General features: G+C 41.0%; 1 protein-coding gene across 3 annotated transcripts in view; it reads left to right on the top strand.

The window, feature by feature from the left end:
* Positions 1–19,234, top strand: part of EPG5 (ectopic P-granules autophagy protein 5 homolog) — a 54,919-nt gene that overhangs the window by 12,008 nt on the left and 23,677 nt on the right. For 2 of the 3 annotated variants that reach the window (XM_030968752.1, XM_030968750.1), the window contains exons 9-23: positions 397–547; positions 1,442–1,597; positions 1,950–2,107; positions 5,569–5,723; positions 6,280–6,420; positions 6,619–6,783; positions 8,025–8,147; positions 9,941–10,203; positions 12,073–12,213; positions 12,613–12,757; positions 13,560–13,757; positions 14,486–14,596; positions 15,458–15,577; positions 17,000–17,166; positions 17,358–17,582. In XM_030968752.1, coding sequence (XP_030824612.1) covers positions 397–547; positions 1,442–1,597; positions 1,950–2,107; positions 5,569–5,723; positions 6,280–6,420; positions 6,619–6,783; positions 8,025–8,147; positions 9,941–10,203; positions 12,073–12,213; positions 12,613–12,757; positions 13,560–13,757; positions 14,486–14,596; positions 15,458–15,577; positions 17,000–17,166; positions 17,358–17,582 — 2,419 coding nt within the window. The remainder of the gene's footprint in view (positions 1–396; positions 548–1,441; positions 1,598–1,949; positions 2,108–5,568; positions 5,724–6,279; positions 6,421–6,618; positions 6,784–8,024; positions 8,148–9,940; positions 10,204–12,072; positions 12,214–12,612; positions 12,758–13,559; positions 13,758–14,485; positions 14,597–15,457; positions 15,578–16,999; positions 17,167–17,357; positions 17,583–19,234) is intronic. The other variant, XM_030968751.1, reaches the window with a different exon arrangement.

The following is a 19,234-nucleotide window of genomic DNA, read 5'->3' as shown; positions in this document are numbered from 1 at the left end:
CTCTGAGAAAAATAATAATGAACCTGTGCAGCAGCTTGCAGGCTAAAGAGATGAGCTGGATGTATATGCCATGTGTATGGGATAAATAAAAACCTCATAGCAATATGCAAAACATTAGAGTCTTTTCCCTTAGTTTGGGTTTGGTTGTCAGTTAACTCCCAAAAGTGCTTTCAGACCTATTTTTCCCCCTCATTTCTTAGTTGTAATTGCTTGCCAGAGGTGTTACTACGTGCATATTTTATTTGTATTTTATACTTAGCAGGTATTTATTGTTCATTTCATAAACAAAGCATACATTCCAGTTCACAATATTGATGCTGTGAGTGCTTGTTAAGTTACTTAAAAATCCAAAATTCACTTTTTTTTTCCACACTTCTTTTTGTGTCTCTCTCATAGGTGCTTATTTTCCTGAAAAAACATCTCCCCAGAAGATGATGAAGATTTTTGCCTTTGCAAACTCCTTAGTGGAACTTCTGTCTGTGGGATTAGAAACGTTTAACAGAGCACGGTACCGACAGTTTGTGAAAAGAATTGGTCAGCTCATCAAGTAAGAGATTTTTTTCCTCTGTGGAGTGATTTAGCCCATTTTATACATAGATTAGATAATCAGAGCTGCTAAAAATCCCCAGAACCAACCATCAAACAACCAAAAAAATTCAAACTCCGCCCAAATGATTCTCAGGTGGGTTTTGCTGTGACATTTGGTCAGTTCACTGTTAGGCAATCTGGGAATTGGGGAAACTGCAAAATCTAAATGCTGTGGGTGCAAAGGAGCATCCAGGTGAGCTGTGGAACATCAGGCTGACTTCCATTTGTGTTGTTGTTAGGCTTGTCTTGGGTAGTCACTGAAACCCAACAAACAGGAACTCCTTGAATTTCTCATATCTATAACCAATGTTACTGCTTTATTTCTGTTGTTATTAAAACTTGTTTTGGGGTTTTTAGTTTGCTTCCTGCAAATTGTCCTGTTGTTGCAGTAAGTAAATGTATTTGAAGCCTAAATGTTGCTCTTTATTTTTAAATCTCTAGCATTTAGTCTACATGGCTTCCATAAGTGTATTCTCAATGGGGAATACAGTCAAATCAGAAACAGAATCTGTCTTTTTCTTTGTGTTATGGAGGCAGTAGCTTTCTCAGTGTAATTATTCCCATATGAGCTTTCTGCCATTTCATCCTGTACAGTTACCTTAAGGCTCCAAAGGTCACACACAAACTAATTTGTTGTAACAGAATGTTGTGCCTTGTGAGCTTGCAAAACCAAGGAAAGAGAACACAGAAATTTGACTGATACAATTTATGTGGAAAGCTCTGGAACCCAGAAGGCAAAATGTTGGACACATCTCTTGTGGCTAGACTCTAACCTGGTTGCCCTTGTCTGTGTTTTCCTGTGATGGTGACATACTTAATGATCCTTCTTTGTCTTGTTTGCTCTGCTGTGTAGGATGACACTGTGTCATGTGAGTGACCACTGGGCCCAGTATGTTAGTGGCAATAAACAATATGGATCAGTAGAGCACCCCTACTCTGTGGAAAAATTGCAGCTGGAGTTTGATGAGCTGTTTTTTAGAGCTGTTCTACATGTTCTGAAGGCAAAAAGGTGGGTAATCTCTTCACTGGCTTAGTTTTGGAGGAGTTGAATACTTGAAACTGGGATTTGGATAGCTTTAAATACTTAATGGTTTAAACAAGACTGAAAGAAGTAGGATTTTTCAGTGCATTGGTAGCATCAATGTGGGGAGGAATTAGGCCATGAATTGTAGCACCTGAGAGAAGCTCTGAAATCTTGGTCACTTCATAATGAGGTTGGCTCAGAATCTGAGGTGCTAATACACATCCTCACGTTCCTAATTCTGTTACATAGCAGAAGTGTGGGCCAGAGATGTCTCCTTTCCAAATGCTGGGATTTATCAGGGTGGAACTGTTTCTAAGAGCCTCTTCAAATCCAACAGGTTGGGTGTCTGGCTGTTCATGTCTGAGATGCCTTATGGAACCTTGTCCAGCAGCATGCTTTGGAGGCTCTTCTTTGTCATGCACTGTGCTGAGAACGAGCACCTGGAGCAGCTCTGCTCTACTCTTCAACCTGCTGACTACAAGCAGAGACTCAAAGGTAAAATTTCCCCACACAGAACCAATTCTAATCCATTCAGCAGCTGCTGCATCAGCTGTGGGTTTAACTCTTGGCAGGCTGCATTGTTAAATGCACCCTTGGCAGCATGACTGGTCCAATGGCTGCTGAAATGTCTTGGGCAGTTCATGGTTTTCCAGTACCTGTTTGCCCAAATTGTCATTTAACAGCAACTGATAGATTTACTGTCCTGGTTTTCTCTGTGGCTGCCTCAGAGCTGCTGGAGTGACATGCAGGAGGTACCTCTTGTGTATTCTTGTATGATTTCCCATCTTGACCTTCAACAGTATTTGGAAAGTGAGGCTGAAATCCTGAAGTACGGACTTTTGTATCACTTAGGGTTGGTGTGGCAAATTTTTGAATTTGTTGGTTTTTTTTGGTGTTGTTGTTTTTTTTTTTTCTTGTGTGTTTATTTTTTTTGTGTGACTGATTGACTGTTGAGCTGCTGATAGTTCTATAAGTAACATGTTTTTAGAGTCCTTTTTTCCCCGCTAAACTTGCTGATTTTGGCTTCAGTAACTCACATCGTGGGAGACTGCTTATCATCCCCACCTCTGTTTCCTTTGTCTCAAGCCTTCTTTTCATGCATTTCTTGTCCTCAGTGGCACACTTTATTTCCTCTTGACTTTTGTCCCATGTTGATCTCCACAATGAATGTGGTGTCTTTAGTTGTAGCAGAACTATTTAGAGGCCAGCTGGAATGCTAGTTTCCCTCTTCTGCTGCATTCATGGATAATATTTCAGGACTTGATTGACAGGGGGCTAGGTAAACAAACAGTTTACTGCTCCCTACTTCGCAGCTTCTTTGCTGTCTTCAGGGAGAGCAGATCTCGTTTTTGTCAGTTTCACTTCTCAGCTGGCTGGTATCCCAGGTAGCTGTTACCCCATGTACCCAGTCTTGGTGGAGAAGCAAAAGAAAATGGTGATTCTGAGACATTACTGAGTATCTTGACTCTGTGCAATCTCAGGTAACATTTAAAGTGATTTACACAGAAAGGGAGAGAGATACCAAGATTGTAGTTGTGTGCACTTGATGAGGTGCTGATCTGATAAGCACTAGCCAGCCAAAACAGTAACTGTTACAGTTGTCAGTAGAACATCTTTATTTTTGGTTTTGCTAGAAAATTTTTACTGCATCTATTATGGGTTGCAGTAACAAACACAGATTTTTTTTAATATAATTATCTTTTTCAGGCATTGTTTTGCTTCTAGCTAACTTTTATGCTTCAAAGTCCTTGGTATGCTGATTCAGGATTTTTTTATCCTCTTTATCCTCCTCAGTGAGTTCTGTCAGCATAATGCTGTTTTTCACCAGTCTAGACCTAGACAGAGAATATCAGCAGTTCTTCCAGTGAAATCCATCTAATCTTCTGAAATGTTTTCTTTCAATGGACACTTAACAAATTAATGCCTAATTTCCTGTAATTCATGCCCTGGAAGACCATGACATTAACATTCTCTTGGTTTTTTAGTGCTTTCCTCTCCCAAATTAAGCATGAGAAAAGGGTGGTGAATCTACAGGTGGAAGCAAACCTTGGTAATTGATGGAAGCTTTAGGCAGCAAGTCCATAGGGGTTGGGAGTAATGCATTTTTGGGATTACCTAAAAATAGAGGCCAGACAAAATTAAGGCAATAAAAAGCAGTTATATTTATTGAAGGGCCTTCAGGTGCATTTACCCCCCAAGGGCTGCACCCAAAATATGGACAGTGGGTCATGGTCTTTCACACTTCAATAAGTTTGGTCCATTTGCATATTGGGGGTTAATCTTCCAATTAAAGCTTCACAAGTTTGCTCTTCCCCAGTTCGCTTTTGTTTACATTTCTCAGGGTCTGAGGTAGTAAGGTTGATTCCCATATTCCCTTGATTCCCAGGCCTAGAGAGGAATTGTTTTGTCTGACAAAAATGGCAAAGAAGTAGCTAACTATATATGGGGTTTAGGGTTATACACTAAAGAATTGCAGGATTACAAATATATGAAAAATAGAAAAGCTAAAATCCTAAGGCATCAGAAGCATAGTTGGTGTTCTAGTGAGTGGCATCTCTGCCCATGGCAGGGATTTTAAACTAGATAATATTGAATATCCCTTTAATCCAGGGATACTGTGAGTTTATTTGTGGTCAGAGTTTCCTTGCTACCAGTAACAAGGTTTGGGAAGTCAGTGATTTTTAGGGCGTCCTGAACTTGAATTACAGTGTGATTAGAAGAAAGGATAGGGTGAAGTACCAAGCTGATGGTGATGATGTTATTTCTCCACTATGAGAGGACAGGATTTAGGGGGAGTCTCCCTGCTTCCCTTATTCCTTGTCCCCATCTTCAGTCCCAGGCTATGGCTTGGTGTGGGTTTGAGGTCAGTGTGGAGCCCACAGCTGACCCCTTCTCCTCACTGTCACCCTGCTGTGCCTTTTGATACAATAATGATGTGGTCATTTTTAATGTCCTTCTCCATCATGTTAAAAAAACCAAACTGAAGTACAAGGGGAAACAGAGTTGTCTGTAACTGCTGCATTAAGGATAAAAAATAGCATTAGGAAATGGAGGTGAGTGGATGAGGCGCCCCCTGTTTGCCTGCTGTATCTGTCAGCAGTGTGGTTTCTCTTACTGTTTGGAAGAAACTGTTTTCTGAAATTGCACAATCCTCTAGCATGCTGTTCCATGAGCTGTTTTGCCTGTACAGGCCTGACCTTCTCAGGTTGGAGTACAGTTGCAAAATTCTTGAAAGCCCTTAAAATAGAATGTAACCTAAGTGCAAGTGTTTGATCACAAGCACGCTGAGCACATGCGTGTCCAGGTTAGATAGCTGAGTGCACAATGAATGCTTTTTCTGTATATTCAGCTGCTATGATAAAATCACTGTAAACAGAGTTTGTTGGCTTGTTGTGGTTCACAGAAGGCAGTTCACTCTCCAAAACTTTTTACAGCTCAAATGCTGCTTTCAGTGGTTGTTCTGCTGCACAGACTCTATTTAAAGTTGTTTGGAAGAAACAAGCAAAAAAAAACCCCAAACATTTTAAAGCCCTGTAGAGGTTCCTTTGTATCATTACCTTCCTGTTGTCCCACACCCTGAGGAATGGAATGTTTATTTGCTTTTAGCAATATCTCTTTTGGGTTTAAAGAGAAAAACCTGCTTTGAATTTGAGTGAAAATGTATCTTAGCCTTCCTGCTTGTACAGGTTCTGTTCTCTGTTTTCAGAGATGGATTGCAAACAAGTGCATCCGGTGTTTTTTCTTGTATTGTATTTGGGAAGGTCAGACTGGCCTTTCTTTATAGCTCTTGGGTGTAATCAAGACCTGGGGCTAGATACTTGCAGAATTTTTATTTGTAATTGGCATGGAATGATCTCCACAGATCACTTTTGAGTGAATAACTGTATAAATGCTGCTGATGTGTGTCCTATTGCACTTGTATCATGTTTTTTTCACTTGACTTTTTTTTTTCCTAGATCCAGAGCACCTTGCACAGTTTGAAAAGTATCTCCAGTCAATGAACTGCTCAGAAGAAATTTGTCTGCTCACCACATTTGCTCAGATGGCACAAACTAAACGGGCTGATGTTGATGAGGATTTTATCAAAATTGTTGTTTTGGAGATCTATGAGGTGAGTAATGTTACTGGTCCATTCAGGAAAAGAATGAAAATGCTCTTTTTATTTGTAACAGTGGAAGGTGTGGAGCTTTCATGGCTTCTGTAGTTTGTTCTTCCATGGAATTAAAAAAGTGCTATGTATTCAAAAAGCTGTGAATTAAAATTGCCTGAAGTACTTGTTTTTTCTGGGAACAAGAACAGTTTTTCTGTAAGTGAAGCCAGAATGAAACAAATAAATAAAATGCGTTTATTTTGTTTTATTTTTCTCATGCAGACCTAACTTGTCGCTCTGGAATTCCTTATGTGGTGTTTTTTCCATTGTTTTTTGTGGGTGTTTTTTTTTTAGTGCCTGTGACTATGTTGTTCCTGTGTTTAGTTTTGGACATTATTTCGGCAGTGTGACACAGAACTTTCCTGGTCTTTTAGGGCAGTCAGCTTCACTTTTCATATGGACATTTATCAACTTTGTCTGCGATGCCCAAGAGCAATTTATTTTCCAAAAGACATTTTATTTCCATGTTAGTGGAGGTCAGCCAGAAGCAATAACTTCTCCCTGCTCATCTTCTCAGGTGTCCTATGTTAGTCTTTCCACAAGGGAGACGTTTTCCAAGGTTGGTCGGGAACTCTTGGGAGCCATTGCCAGCATCCACACACAGATTATTTCTGTGCTGCTGGATCGGATTAGAGAGACCATTGAGAAGGTGGGGATGGTAAGTGCTGATGTCTATAATTTAAATAATTTAAATCAGACACCCAGTTAAACCTAGAGGCCATGCCAGGTTGTTATGAATGGATGTATTAAAGAGCTCTCTGTGGGGCTTTTGGTCCCTTTTAGATGGCAGGGCACAGTGCTGATTATTGTTGTGTGCTGAGTAGTGATTTGCACTTTTTGCTCTCTTTCCTCAAAGGTTTCTTTATATCTGTTTAAAGAACTGCCCCTGTACCTGTGGAAGCCTTCTTCATCCGAGATAGCCCTGATCCGTGACTGGTTGTTAAATTACAGCCTGACAGCAGTGGAGAATAAACTGGCCTGCATCATCTTGGAAGGGCTGAACTGGGGATTTGGTGAGCATGTAGGTATTGAGAACAGGAGCCTTGAACCTTCTCACCTTTTCAGAGCAAAAGTTTAACTCAGCTGGGGAGTAGAGCAGAATTTGAAAACAGTTACTTGCATGCTTTTTATATTATGGCTGTACACCTAATGGCACAAAATGGGAATGTCATAATAATTTTACAACACTGCCTGAAGATTTGCTTGTGCTGGTTTCTTTCAGTGCTGCAGCTGAGTTTAAAAGAGATATTTAAGCAGGGAATTTTCCCTCTCTAAAGGAGGAAATAGCTGACAGGACAATTTTTATGAATCATATGATTAAAATGCTTTTAGCATTTTAAAAAGCAATGCTCTTTAAAAGCAAATGCTTTTAGCAGAAATAGAGGAATCTTCCAAAAATGTTCAGGAGACTGGTGTGACTGTAGTTTGCATGCTGGTATCTAGGTATGTTTTTCACAGTGCAAGAAAAGTAATTATTGAAATGAGACATTTCAAAACTCTGAGCATCATTTAAATGATGGGGAAATATTCCATAATATTGGGTTGCTCCAGGAGCTCCATGAGTTTGGGTTATAATTGAGGGTGAATGCTTTTTCAGAGAAAAACAGAAATAGATTGGGGGAATAATGTTGCCTGTGTTCATTGATATAGTTCAGCATTGCATTCTGTGCATTTGGTCATGCTGAACTCTTCTCTTTGCCATGCTGATGGTTGTACATGGCTATGGACTCACTTTTTTCTCCCTCTTTCTTGTAGACATGTAAATAAAAATGAATGTTAGGGATAATGAATAGAATTCTTTGCTGTGCAATACCAATTCCATGTCTGTACCCTTTGATGTGGTGAAAAATGGCTCTTTAGTGTGGCACTTGATACAGGAATTGCTGTGTTTTCATACAAAAAACATGGTGATGTGATTTGGTTTTGTTTTTAAAGGCAAGATTTCAAGTGTCTGTATTACCTAATTTAAAATAGCATCTATGGATTTTTGGATTAATTATCATATGTTATCATATGTGGAAAGTGAATGTTATGATGCCTTTTAAAAAAATAATCTAGTTGTTGGGCTTTGTATTGCCCAGTGTGAGCCTGGTACTCTTTTAACATTGAGCTGAAATTTTTCACTGGGGAAGATTTTTGCCTTGATATTGCAATAATTAATTTGAACAGCCAGAAAATTTATTTCTCTGTGATGCAGCTGAGTGTACAGCTGTAGAGACCTCTTAAATGACTCAAGGTTTTGTGTTCTGACACTGTTTTTAGCAGAATACTCTTCACCTGGATCCAGCTGTCCATTCTGAAGTTGCATTGATGGTCCTGGAAGCGTATCAGAAATATCTCTCCCAAAAACCATATGCTGGGCTGCTTTCTGAAAGCATAAAACAGGTATCCTTTCTTCTTACTTACAAGGAGTAACTTATGGATGGCTGTAAATGGGAAAAGCTGCAGGCAAGACCTTGTTTTCACTTTTTTTCCCTTCTTTTTAAAGCTGTTCTTTGTCCAACTACAATTTCGTTACATGCCAGCGCTCAGTGTTGTCTGCACCCACAGAACTATTTGAAAATTCTATTAGGCTTCTGTTGAGCGTCTGTGTGAGAATCACAGAATCATAAAATGGTTTGGGTAGAAGGGACCTTAAAGATTATCCAGTGCCACCCCTGCCATGGTCAGGGACACCTCCCGCTGTCCCAGGTTGCTCCAAGCCCTGTCCAGCCTGGCCTTGGACACTCCCAGGGATCCAGGGGCAGCCACAGCTGCTCTGAGAAACCTGTGCCAGGGCCTGCCCACCCTCACAGGGAAGAATTTCTTCCCAGCATCTGATCTGAATCTACTCTCTCAGTTTGAAGCTGTTCCCCCTTGTCCTGTCACTCCATGCTCTTAACAGTCTCTCTCCATCTTTCTTGAAACAGACATTTTAATTTTGACTCACTTGCAGGTTTGTGAGCAGTCACAAATTGTTCCTCCTTTACTCATGCAGAGGTAGACAATACTTACTATAAAATAGAAAGGCTATTTTCCATTACTGGTGACCATAAGAGAACTCACTTCAGCTCTTATCTTATTTGAAGACTTAACTGTTAATCCCTTTTGGAGCTTCTCAGCAGTGGGCAATGTTATGTGACCTGAACAAACAACAGACATTTATTAAATTGATTTTACAGCACACTGGATTCAGTAGGGGAGAGCTCCAAGTTACAGAGTGCAAATGGAAGCATAGAAAGATCAAAAAATCCCTGTGTTGGATATTTAGTCCAAGAGGTTTTGGGCTGGGCTTTGTCTTCTCAGTATTTTTTGTACAGTGTTTTCTCCTCCTCTGTATTTTTCTCCCCAGATTTTTCTTCCCACACTCCAAATGTTCTTTGTTGTCTCTGCTCTGTTCTGACTTGCTCCTTTGCACTTACCCATGGTTTGTTGTCTTGTGCCAGCCAGATGAGTTCTCTTTTTTAATCCACTGTCAGCCCTAGTTGCCACTTGTGCTGGTGAATCTGTCCTGACTTGCATGAGCCTATAACTAGAATTTGAGAGAAAATAGTGCTTAGGTTCGTGTACCCCTACTCAGAGAGGCTGAAATATCTGCTTTGCCCTCCAGCTCTGCAATTTACACTGCTCTGTCAGAACATGTACATATTTTTTTCTCCAGAGATTTATAATTCCTTATGATTTAGACATGGTCTTTGTGACAGTGGGCTCATACACATGTGACTCTGCCTGTCCACATACAGGCTTTTTTCTAAGGAAAGCCTGCCAGGTTTTAGGCTTTTTGTTGACAGATAATACTTTTGCATAGATTTTTCTGTTTCCTTTCACTAACAGTCTTAAATGTTTTAAATGTTATTAAAGGTTGTGCCTGTTTTTTTTTCAGTATTAAAATTAAAATTTAATTCAAGGTCAGTATATAGCTTGGAAAAATTTAAGCAGACAGTGTAAGTTGATGGCCTTTACTTAAAGGGATGGGGGAAGGAGAGGGAGGTAGAAATTGAGGCCATAGGAAGAGAGTGGTTAGATAAACTACATGGTCTGTCTAAAAAATAATTGCTGTTGGTCTAATCCTAGGAGGTTTGGGTTGGAAGGGACCCCAGGGATCATCCAGTTCCCCCTCCATGGACCAAGTCCCAGTCCAGTGCCACACATGCTGTGTCATGGCTGTGCTTCCTCTCATTCCTGCTGCTCTGTTCCAGGTCTCCTACCTGGCCAGCATCGTTCGCTACGGGGAAACCCCAGAGACCTCCTTCAATCAGTGGGCCTGGAGTTTGGTTCTGAGGCTGAAGCTGCACAGGAACGACCGTGGGGTGCAGCAGAGCGGGCTGGCTGCTGTCCCTGTGTGCGACAGCGCGCTGGACACGGCCGAGTCGGTCACGCTGCACCCCCTGCTCAAGGCTGTCAAGGCAAACGTCCCCATCGGCTGCTACCTGGCACTGGCAATGACCACCCTGGGACACAGGTGAGGCTTTTTGGGTGTTTGCCTCGGGTGGGTGGCCCCAGGGACTGAGCAGCCTCCCTAGTGCTGAGCTGAGGGTCGTTTACAGTTTTGTGTCTGTTTAAAGAGTAAAGGGCTTGTGATGCAAGGCATTGAGCAGCTTGTCATCTCTCTTGGGAGGAGCTGAGCCTGGGCAGTCTGGAGAAGACCAAAAAGGGATCTTATTAATGCAGATAAACATCTCAAAGGCAGATGTCCAGAGGATGGTGCTGGACTCTTTTCAGCAAGCAATGGCCACAACTAAAAAACAAGCAATTTCACCTCAACATGGGGAAGAACTTCATTATGCTGAGGATAGTAGAGCCCTGGAACAGCTGCCCACCAAAACAATTACAAATACTAAAAATATTTAGCAGCTGCCCATGGAACTTGGATTCTCCCTCTCTGGAGACATTCCAAACCCACCTGGACTCATTCCTTTGTCTCCTGTTCTGGGTGACCCTGCCTTGGAGGTGTTTGGACTGGATAATCTCAAGGCGTTTTCCAACCCCATCTTTCTGTGATTCTGTGATAGTAGTTTCACAGAATCCCAGAATCGTTTAGGTTGGGAATGACCTCCAAGGTCATCAAGTCCAACCTGTGACCAATCCCCACCTTGTCACCCAGCCCAGAGCACCGAGTGCCACGTCATTCCTTGGACACCTGCAGGGCTGGGGAGTCCAACAGCTTCTTGGACAGCCTGTTCCAGTGCTTAATAATCCTTTTTTTGTGAAGAAATTATTCTTGAATTCTTTCAAACAACCTGCTATTTCCTTTATTTTGCTAATAATAGTTTTTTTGCCTTCTGCACTTTAGGGTTCAGTCATAAGAAATAATACTGAAACTGGGGCTTAACAGTAATTTCTCTGGACAGGAGTAAGATTGAGCCACACTTACTGAAAGGGTTGCACTAGAGGTAATTTCTTTTATCAGGGCAGCACTACATTCAGAAAATAGTGAGGGAAAAAAACCCCACTCACTCTGGGAATGGAGAATAAAAAGCATTATAAGAGCAGTAGACCTTTTAGCCCTGACTGTGTTCCAACACAGTCTTTTCCAGTGCTTCTAGCTGGTTTTTAAGTTGGTAAGGTTTTTGAATGTAATCAAATGTTCTTGTTTGACATACAGTGCCGCACAAAATTTGATCAGTTCTCACTAGAACTCTTTTCCCTGAGTCTGTGATCCCTTTGGTTATGTGCTGTGCTATTCAATATTTTCACTAACTTGTTTTCTACATATATTATTATATTACTCTTTTAAGGAAATATTGTCTGGCCTTTCTTCTTCCCCAGGGAAGCCATTGCTTCATTATAAGATTATGCCATGGATACTTTAAAGCACTGGAGTAGTTTGAGACTGATATTAAGGTATTTTTGGTTGAGAGTGGAAATTTTTCTATAACTTTGAGCATGAAATAAAAAACCAAAGAACCTCTTTAATTTGTTCCCCTGCACCTTCTATGTTTGGTCTTTGGCTCTTTTCCCTGGAGAGGGAAGTGAATTGTCCAAGTTAGGCAAGAATAGTGAGTTTGAAGTGATAGAAACTTGATGAAGACTTGAATCTCTAGTGATTTTTGGGAGATGGGACGCTGATCCCCAGAAAGGAATTTGTGAAGGAAGGGGGTACTTAGTAAATATTTGAGAAGGAAATACTTGGCAAATCTGTCAGTTATTGAATGACACCTAGCTGAAGAAAAGAACTCTGTATTTAGCTATTTATATTTTCAAAGATAAAATGTGAAGTTCTGAATATATTTACATCTCAGTTAATAAAAATTAAATCAACACCTTGTCTTCCTTTCTGCTGATAGTGAATGTGTTTTTCTTAAATTTTTTTTGTTTTTTTTTCTGACAGCATCGAGAAATTCTGTGCTGAAGGGATCCCTCTTTTGGGTGTACTAGTCCAGTCTAGACATCTGAGAACAGTAGTCCATGTGCTGGATAAAATTTTACCCTTGTTTTACTCTTGCCAGTATTACCTCCTGAAGAATGAACAGTAAGCATTATATGTTCATGATATGTTAATTTTTAAATGTTATACATTTGTTTACCTAATTTATTCACAGTTGCTCTAAAAGTTAATAATAACGTTCTGGTTTAGACACCTGACAGTCTCCCAGACAAATCCTGAGTAAGATTTGGGTGCTGATGTAGATCAAGAGCTGGTATTTGGTTCTGATGAGCTGCCTTGAATTACAGGCTGGTGTGAAATGTTTGTGCTGTGCCCAGTGTATGGCTGAACTAGAGCAATTAAATCTGCATTGTGGCTGTGAATCAAAGCCTTTGTGTATGTGTCTCACTGGTGCTGTTGAGCTGATTTTAAATTCTCTAGAAGCAGGCTTTCTATTTAATATGCAGTAAGAGGTATTTTAATTTCATTTGTTGACATCCCTAGGTTTTTATCTTATGTGGAACTGTTCCTTCATCTGGACAGTGGAGTCCCTCAAGGAGTGACCCAGCAGGTTACCCATAAAGTAACACAGCACTTGACAGGAGTGAACTATGGAGAAAATGTTAAGCTGCTCAGTAGTATGATACAGGTAAGAAGATTATTTAAAAAAGAAAGGGGGGAGAGAGTGTTTAAAACCAAGCTTATTTGGCTGAGTTAGTGTTAAAGGTTAGAAAGGATACTGAACCTAGCAGTTCAGTCACAGAGTACCCTATATCAAGCATTGGTTGTTGGGTTTGGTTTCTTGAAATGCTCCTGCTTAAACTTGCCTAAATCTGGCAAGGCATGTGACACTAACAACAATATTTACCTTTCAGACTTCTTGGAAAATTCATTTTCCCACACCAGGTCAAAACTGTTTAAAAAAGGAAATGTAAAATGCAGCACTCCTTTCTTGTCTGTGTTATTTGAGGAATGCAGCAGAGATATTAATGTTTGCAAGTTCTGCTTTTTACCATTAAGTTGGGGCCCTGGAATGGAAAAATGTTCTTGAGTTAGGGAGCAGTAGTGTTTTTTTTAAATACAGAGAGGTCAAAACCCAGGGCCCTGTAACATTAGAGGGATAGTAGAAACAGACTTACTCTGGGAAGGCCTTTTGCAGGAACACCAGCCTGGACTTTGGAAATAGGTGCTGTTTATGCCTGCAGGTGTCCTGCTTAAGGCTTCTGTGTCTGTTTTTGCTGATTGCACAAGATCCTCTGCTCTCCAGGCTTCAGAATCTGCAGAAGTTTGGAGGCTGAAGATGACAGAGCTGTCCTTTCTTGGGCATAGAGAGTATTGTTGTAAATTATTTTAATTTAAGGATAGCCCCACAGCCTCAAGGAAATCAAACAGTCCTGCAATAAATTCTAAAGCTGCAATCTGTTGACCAGTTTTACCCTTTAATTTGTCAGACTCACATTTTCCTAAGTGACCATCCAAATGGAGTGGGGCCAGCTGCAGTCCTGGAGTTCTGGGTGCAGGTCCTCACCAGCCAGCAGCTGTGGCACAGGGACCGGGCCACGCTCTGCCTGCTGGATGACTTGTGCAAAGCTGCTTTCCAGTACAGCCAGGAGGACTGTGTGCAAAAGCTGCTTTACCAGCAGCACAAGGTAAGCAGATAGCTGTGGTGTTTTGCTGTGGCTCTTGGGTAAATGGTCAGCTCGTGTGTTGCACAGTCGGATTTTGATGGGAATGTATTTTCCTGAAGTGCAGCAAGAACGACTGTGAAGTCCTAGGGTGGTTTGGGTTGGGAGGGACCTTTACAGCCCATCCAGTTGCACTGTCCAGGGACACCTTCCACTATCCCAGGTTACTCCAAGACCTGTCCAAACTGTTCTTCAGGACTTCCAGGGATGAGGCAGCCACAGCTTCTCTGAGCAGCCAGTCATGATGATGAGCAGTGATGAGGTTATCTGATTTTTTTTCTGAGTTGCTCAAGAAATTTTTTTTTCTGAGTGGGCCAAGATTAATGAAGTGTCTGATATTTTAATAATAATGATAATAATTACTTCTAAAACCAGTTTGGAACACAGTTTTCATTTCATATGACGTCTATTGTTTTTTTGTGTTCTTTGCATTTCAAATCTTTGATGGAGTGTTTAGGACAAAAATGGAGCTCCCTCTCCTGAAAAAGCCAGACAGACACAGTTACTGCGACAGGATTTTTTCACTGAAATAGAAAGTCTCAGCAGGCATTTCAGTGGTGCCTGGCTGAGCTGAGATTGGAAAGTAGCAACAGGAGGTGGAAAGGAACCTGGATAAAGATTGAGTGATCCACCTGTAGCTTTTAAATCACTTGGTCATGAAAAAACCCCAAATGTTTTCTCTTTCTGTGCAGAATGCTTTGGGCTATCACTGTGACAAGGGAATGCTGTCTTCACTGGTCAGCTGGATCGTGGCAGGCAATGTCACACCATCCTTTGTGGAGGGCAATGCCAACTCCTCTCAGGTGAGTGCCATGATGGTGTTTTGTGATGGGAAAAGCAGCATACTGATTTAGGGTTTGTTGTGGGGTGATTTTGTTTTTTGTGGGTTTTTTTTGCCTTTTTTTTTTTTTTTTTGGTGGTTTTTGTTGTTGTTGTTGTTCCTTTTTTTTGGTTGTTTTTTTTTTTTCCCTTTTTGAGTTTGTTTTTTTTTCTTCCCAGTTTTCTCTCTTGGTCACTTTTTCTTCCTGCCTCAGAGTTTTCTTGTGAAAGAATCCCAGTTTAGCCTAAGAGAATGCTTTGGGTTTATTGCAATAAAAGGAACATGGATATTTTGCACAAGGAGAGTTGGTCTAATCTGCATCCAAGAATTCATATAGTAGGATTTACTAGTTAAATTTTCTTCTAAACTATTACTGTTCTTGATCTGTTTAACAAGACAAAATCTGTAAAGCCTGACTTTTCTTTCAGGTCAGTCTTCATCTGATAAATATTTTGAATTTGAGTTACTTTCTCTCTGCTTAAGTGAGCTCCTTATTCAAGCAAAAAGGAATAAAAAGTCTTGCAGTATCCCAGACAGAGATGTGTAGTGCAGATGGAAGAGGGGAGATCTTATTTTACGGAGTTTGAAAAGGTTGTTTCCTCCAGAGTTCCCTGGGTGATTCTATTAGTTTTGTCTACCTTTCCCCTTCTTTCCCAAAATTGTACAAAGGGAAAGTTTGAATTTAAAGGATGAAGAGGTTTTGTTGTTGAGATGTGATAGTGCCTTTTGCAAGTCTGCAATGAGAATCCATCAAACACTTACTCCTCTTAAGAAATCATCAGGCTTCCTGATCCTGCCCCTGCCGTTTTGTTATCAATATTTCCGTCATTTCTGTGTTGTGCAGGTCTGGTTTGCATGGACAGTGTTAAATATGGAATCAATATTTGAAGAAGATTCACAGCTTCGCAGAGTTGTGGAGGGGGAGCTGGTTATCAATGCTTTAACTCCTGATCAAGCTTTGAAGGTGAGAGAACTGGTCATGTCTTTTCATTAAAATTAGAGAGAAAAGTGTTCCCTTGTATAATTTAGTTTTTCTCTTATGTACTACTTTCTTGCCAGGATAAATGTATAAATTATGCTTTACTTGGCTGTGCAGGAGAAAATATACAACAGGGAAAATTTCATTGACATTTTGAGTGTCTTTGAGTTCTTTTACATTTAAAAGCTACAATGGAAATACCTGATTATATCAATATTTACAGAAAGCTAATTTGTGCTTTTGCATAATTTTCTGGGTTATCTAAATGCCTCACAACCTTCAGTGGATTTATTCTATACCCCTGATATGGGGAGTGCTTATTTTTCAGGTGGGAAAATGTGTCTGTATTTCAAACAGATGATTTCTTAGATGACCTGAATTGTGCAGAAGACTGGCCTTTGCTTTTCTCTGCTTTCTGAATTGTTTTCCAAGGCTTTCAAAACTATTTAGGTCTTCCCTTTAACAAGGCACTTAATCAGCTGTACTTCAGGCTACATTGCAGCCTTTTCCAGCTTCTTTGCCCAAATTCAGTTAGAAATTCTGGAGAGAAGCAAGTGGAACCCAAAGCTATCCATTCTCCAAGTGTAACTTATGGCCCATCGTTCATCTCAGCTGTTTCAGCGTGTTTCAATAAAGGAGGTGGCCCTGTAAAAATAGGTTTGCTTGGCCATGTCATGTGCATGTCTTGCATCCTTGGAGCTGGTCTGGAGAGCATTTGTTCTTTGGCTTGCATGTCTTGATTTAGCCGGAAAACAGAAAGAGTGTGGGCAGTGTGTGGAAAAGAAGTTTGGTGTAGGGGATGAGGAAGTGCCAGGGTCTGCTCCCAGTTTTGGGAGCTCAGAAAAGCCTCTCAGTCCCCTGCTTCAGGCACAGTCCAAGGGAGCTTGGAGTGAGACTGTTTAATGGTTTAGTGGATTTGTGGTGTTGCTAAGATGGGATACTGCTACTCATAGTTTGCTTTGTTTTTGTTCTGCTTTTTCTTCTGTGTTTCTTCTTCACATTACTTATGCTGTGCATTTTGAATTTTCACTAGAGCTGTATTAAATGTAATCTGGAAAAAGCTAAAACTGGAGCTGGAGATCTAAAAGCATGCTGGAGATCTAAACTAGGGACATCTACTTCTGTGAGGAAGAACAGTAATTAACTGTAATTAACTCCAGGGCCCATATGTTTGCCTTGTGTCAGAGCCATCACGCTGGGGGTTTGTAAGCATCAGAGGTGTAGGTCTGCTCTCCAGCATAACTATGAGATGGGCAGCTCATCTTTCAAGGCTTATAACAGATGTGTGACTGCTTCCAGAGTTTTCTCCTCTGTAATTACCAAGTGTTCACACTGTGTTAATCTGCTCAGTTAACCTGTGACAGCCTGTTACAGCACCACACATGTTTGGAAATGTTGTTTCTGCAGAAAGCCCAGACCCAGCTGAAGCTGCCCATCGTCCCTTCCCTCCAGAGGCTCATGATTTACCGCTGGGCTCACCAGGCCCTTGCTACCCCTGCAGATCACCCTCTCATGCCGCTGGTCTGGCAGAAATTCTTCCTCCTGTACCTTCACCGACCAGGACCACAGTATGGGTGAGTCTGACCTGCTCCAGCAGATTATCAAGCACTAATTAACTGCACAGCAAGTGAGAGTCAATGCATTACACTGACTGCTCCCGAAAGCAGTGGGTACCAGCAGCTTCTCTGGTGAGCCAGTTTGTCTGCAGAGATGCTGATTTGACATTTGCAGCAGGACTTAGTTATGCCTCTTTGTTCATTTTTAGATTACCTGTAGATGGCTGTATTGGAAGACGCTTTTTTCAGAGTGCAGCTCATGTTAACTTGCTAAATGAGATGAAGCAGCGGCTGACAGAGGTGGCAGACTTCCACCACGCTGCCAGTAAAGCACTGAGAGTAGACAGTCCTGAGGGCAGTGACACGTCACCAGAGAAGGCCAGCTGCTCACCTGATTACCTGACTTCACCTGAGCTGCATAAGGAACTTGTCAGGTAAAAAAAAAACCAACAAAAAAACCTGCCAAAGTTTCATGTTAATCAGTGCAACTGCCTGAGTAACTGCTACAGCACAGTCGTGGCTGTGTGAGGAATGGAGGGATGTGACCTTAGATGTACTGCAGGCACTTATTAAAAGCATAAAATCATAGAACATTCAGATTTGAAAAAGCCTTTCAAGATCATCAAGTCCAGCACTTAACCCAGCAGCCCTGTCAAGGCCACCACTAACCTATGTCCCCAAGTGCATAGTTGGGCTCAAATTCATTCCTCTGTTTGCATAACTTGTTTAGTTTGAGAGGGGAGTGGGAGGTTTTACTACTAAAAATAAAACATTGTTGATAGGTTTGTCACTCCCTTTAGGGGATTAGCTTTGCTTTTTAATGAATGGTAGCCCCATGCTGGCAAAATATTTATTATTTAGGCATATCTGCCACTCATGTACATCACTAGCTATAAATGTAAAAGTTGGTGTGTATATATATATGCCTGTCACAGACCAGAGCCTGAATTTATGTCTGAGTAAGATTACTTCATCACATAATTTACTGTTGTCTTAAGCACATGGTTCAAGCAGTTTGCTTGGTTAGTGACCTAAAGGTTAGTTCTGCCAAGTGTGTTCTGTGCCCCCTGAAAAATGGTAAATCTGTTTACCAAAACCTCACCACAGGACTCACTTTTTGTCTTGGAGTAGGCTAAAAAGGGAGACGCAGTCACTCGCTGCTACTCAGCTGGTGAATTCCCACTTCTGTGGGCAATAATAGCTCCTAAGAGATATCTATACCTCATGTACTCTAAGCCTGAGAAAGTATATGAATATTGCTAGGAAATAGTTGAAAGGATTATTTGAAATATTTGTAAAGAGTTCCTTGTTCAGGGACCCTGGATGTGTGGAATCGGAGCTCCTGCTCAGTGCTCCCCTCAGCAGTCAGTAGGTACTGTACAAACAAACGAGGGAGATCATAAATACCACTTGATTGTCTGTGAAAAATAATCCAGAGATGGTCAGAGGGTGAACTTGATTAATATTTTCAGTCTTTGCTTTCAAATAAGTTTCCTGCTCCAGCAGAAAACCAGAGTACTCTACGCCCAAATAAATCTTATACTCAGGAAGTTTAATGACCTGTCTGGTTTCCTAGACAGGAGGGAAATTATTGGTAGGGTTTATAGGGGCTGATTCTCAGAGTTGGTCTACTTCCATTTTTTCACCAGTGACACTGATGAAGGAAGCAGGAGTTTGCTAGTGATAGTGATATTTAATACCACAGTGTGAAGATTTAATGGCATTCTAGTGCTTCCTTGTCAGGAAGGCTTGGATGGTGTGACTGTGAAAATGGTAGCAGTTGGTGGAATCGTGTCAGCTGAAAAAAAAGGTGTATTTACATTAAAGTTTTAACAAAGGAGGAAATGAGAATGAACTAGTCATGAATGAAATGCTGAAAAGAAATTAAAAGATGTGACTTAACTCAGGCATGACTTTTTTCATCAGGCACTGCAGAGAGGTTCTGGGATGAGAAGCTTGCTCCCATGTACTCTGTATTCCATTGGTCTTCTGTATGGGATCGTGGTGATACTTTCTGACATACGACACTATTCTAGTCCTGGGTCTTATGCTATTTTGCATAAATGTTTTCCTTTCCAGAATTTGT

The sequence above is a fragment of the Camarhynchus parvulus genome, chromosome Z (assembly GCF_901933205.1).
Source record: "Camarhynchus parvulus chromosome Z, STF_HiC, whole genome shotgun sequence".
NCBI classification, from domain to species: domain Eukaryota; kingdom Metazoa; phylum Chordata; class Aves; order Passeriformes; family Thraupidae; genus Camarhynchus; species Camarhynchus parvulus.
Note: the sequence above shows the minus strand (reverse complement) of the source record. Positions and strands in the feature narration are given on the sequence as shown.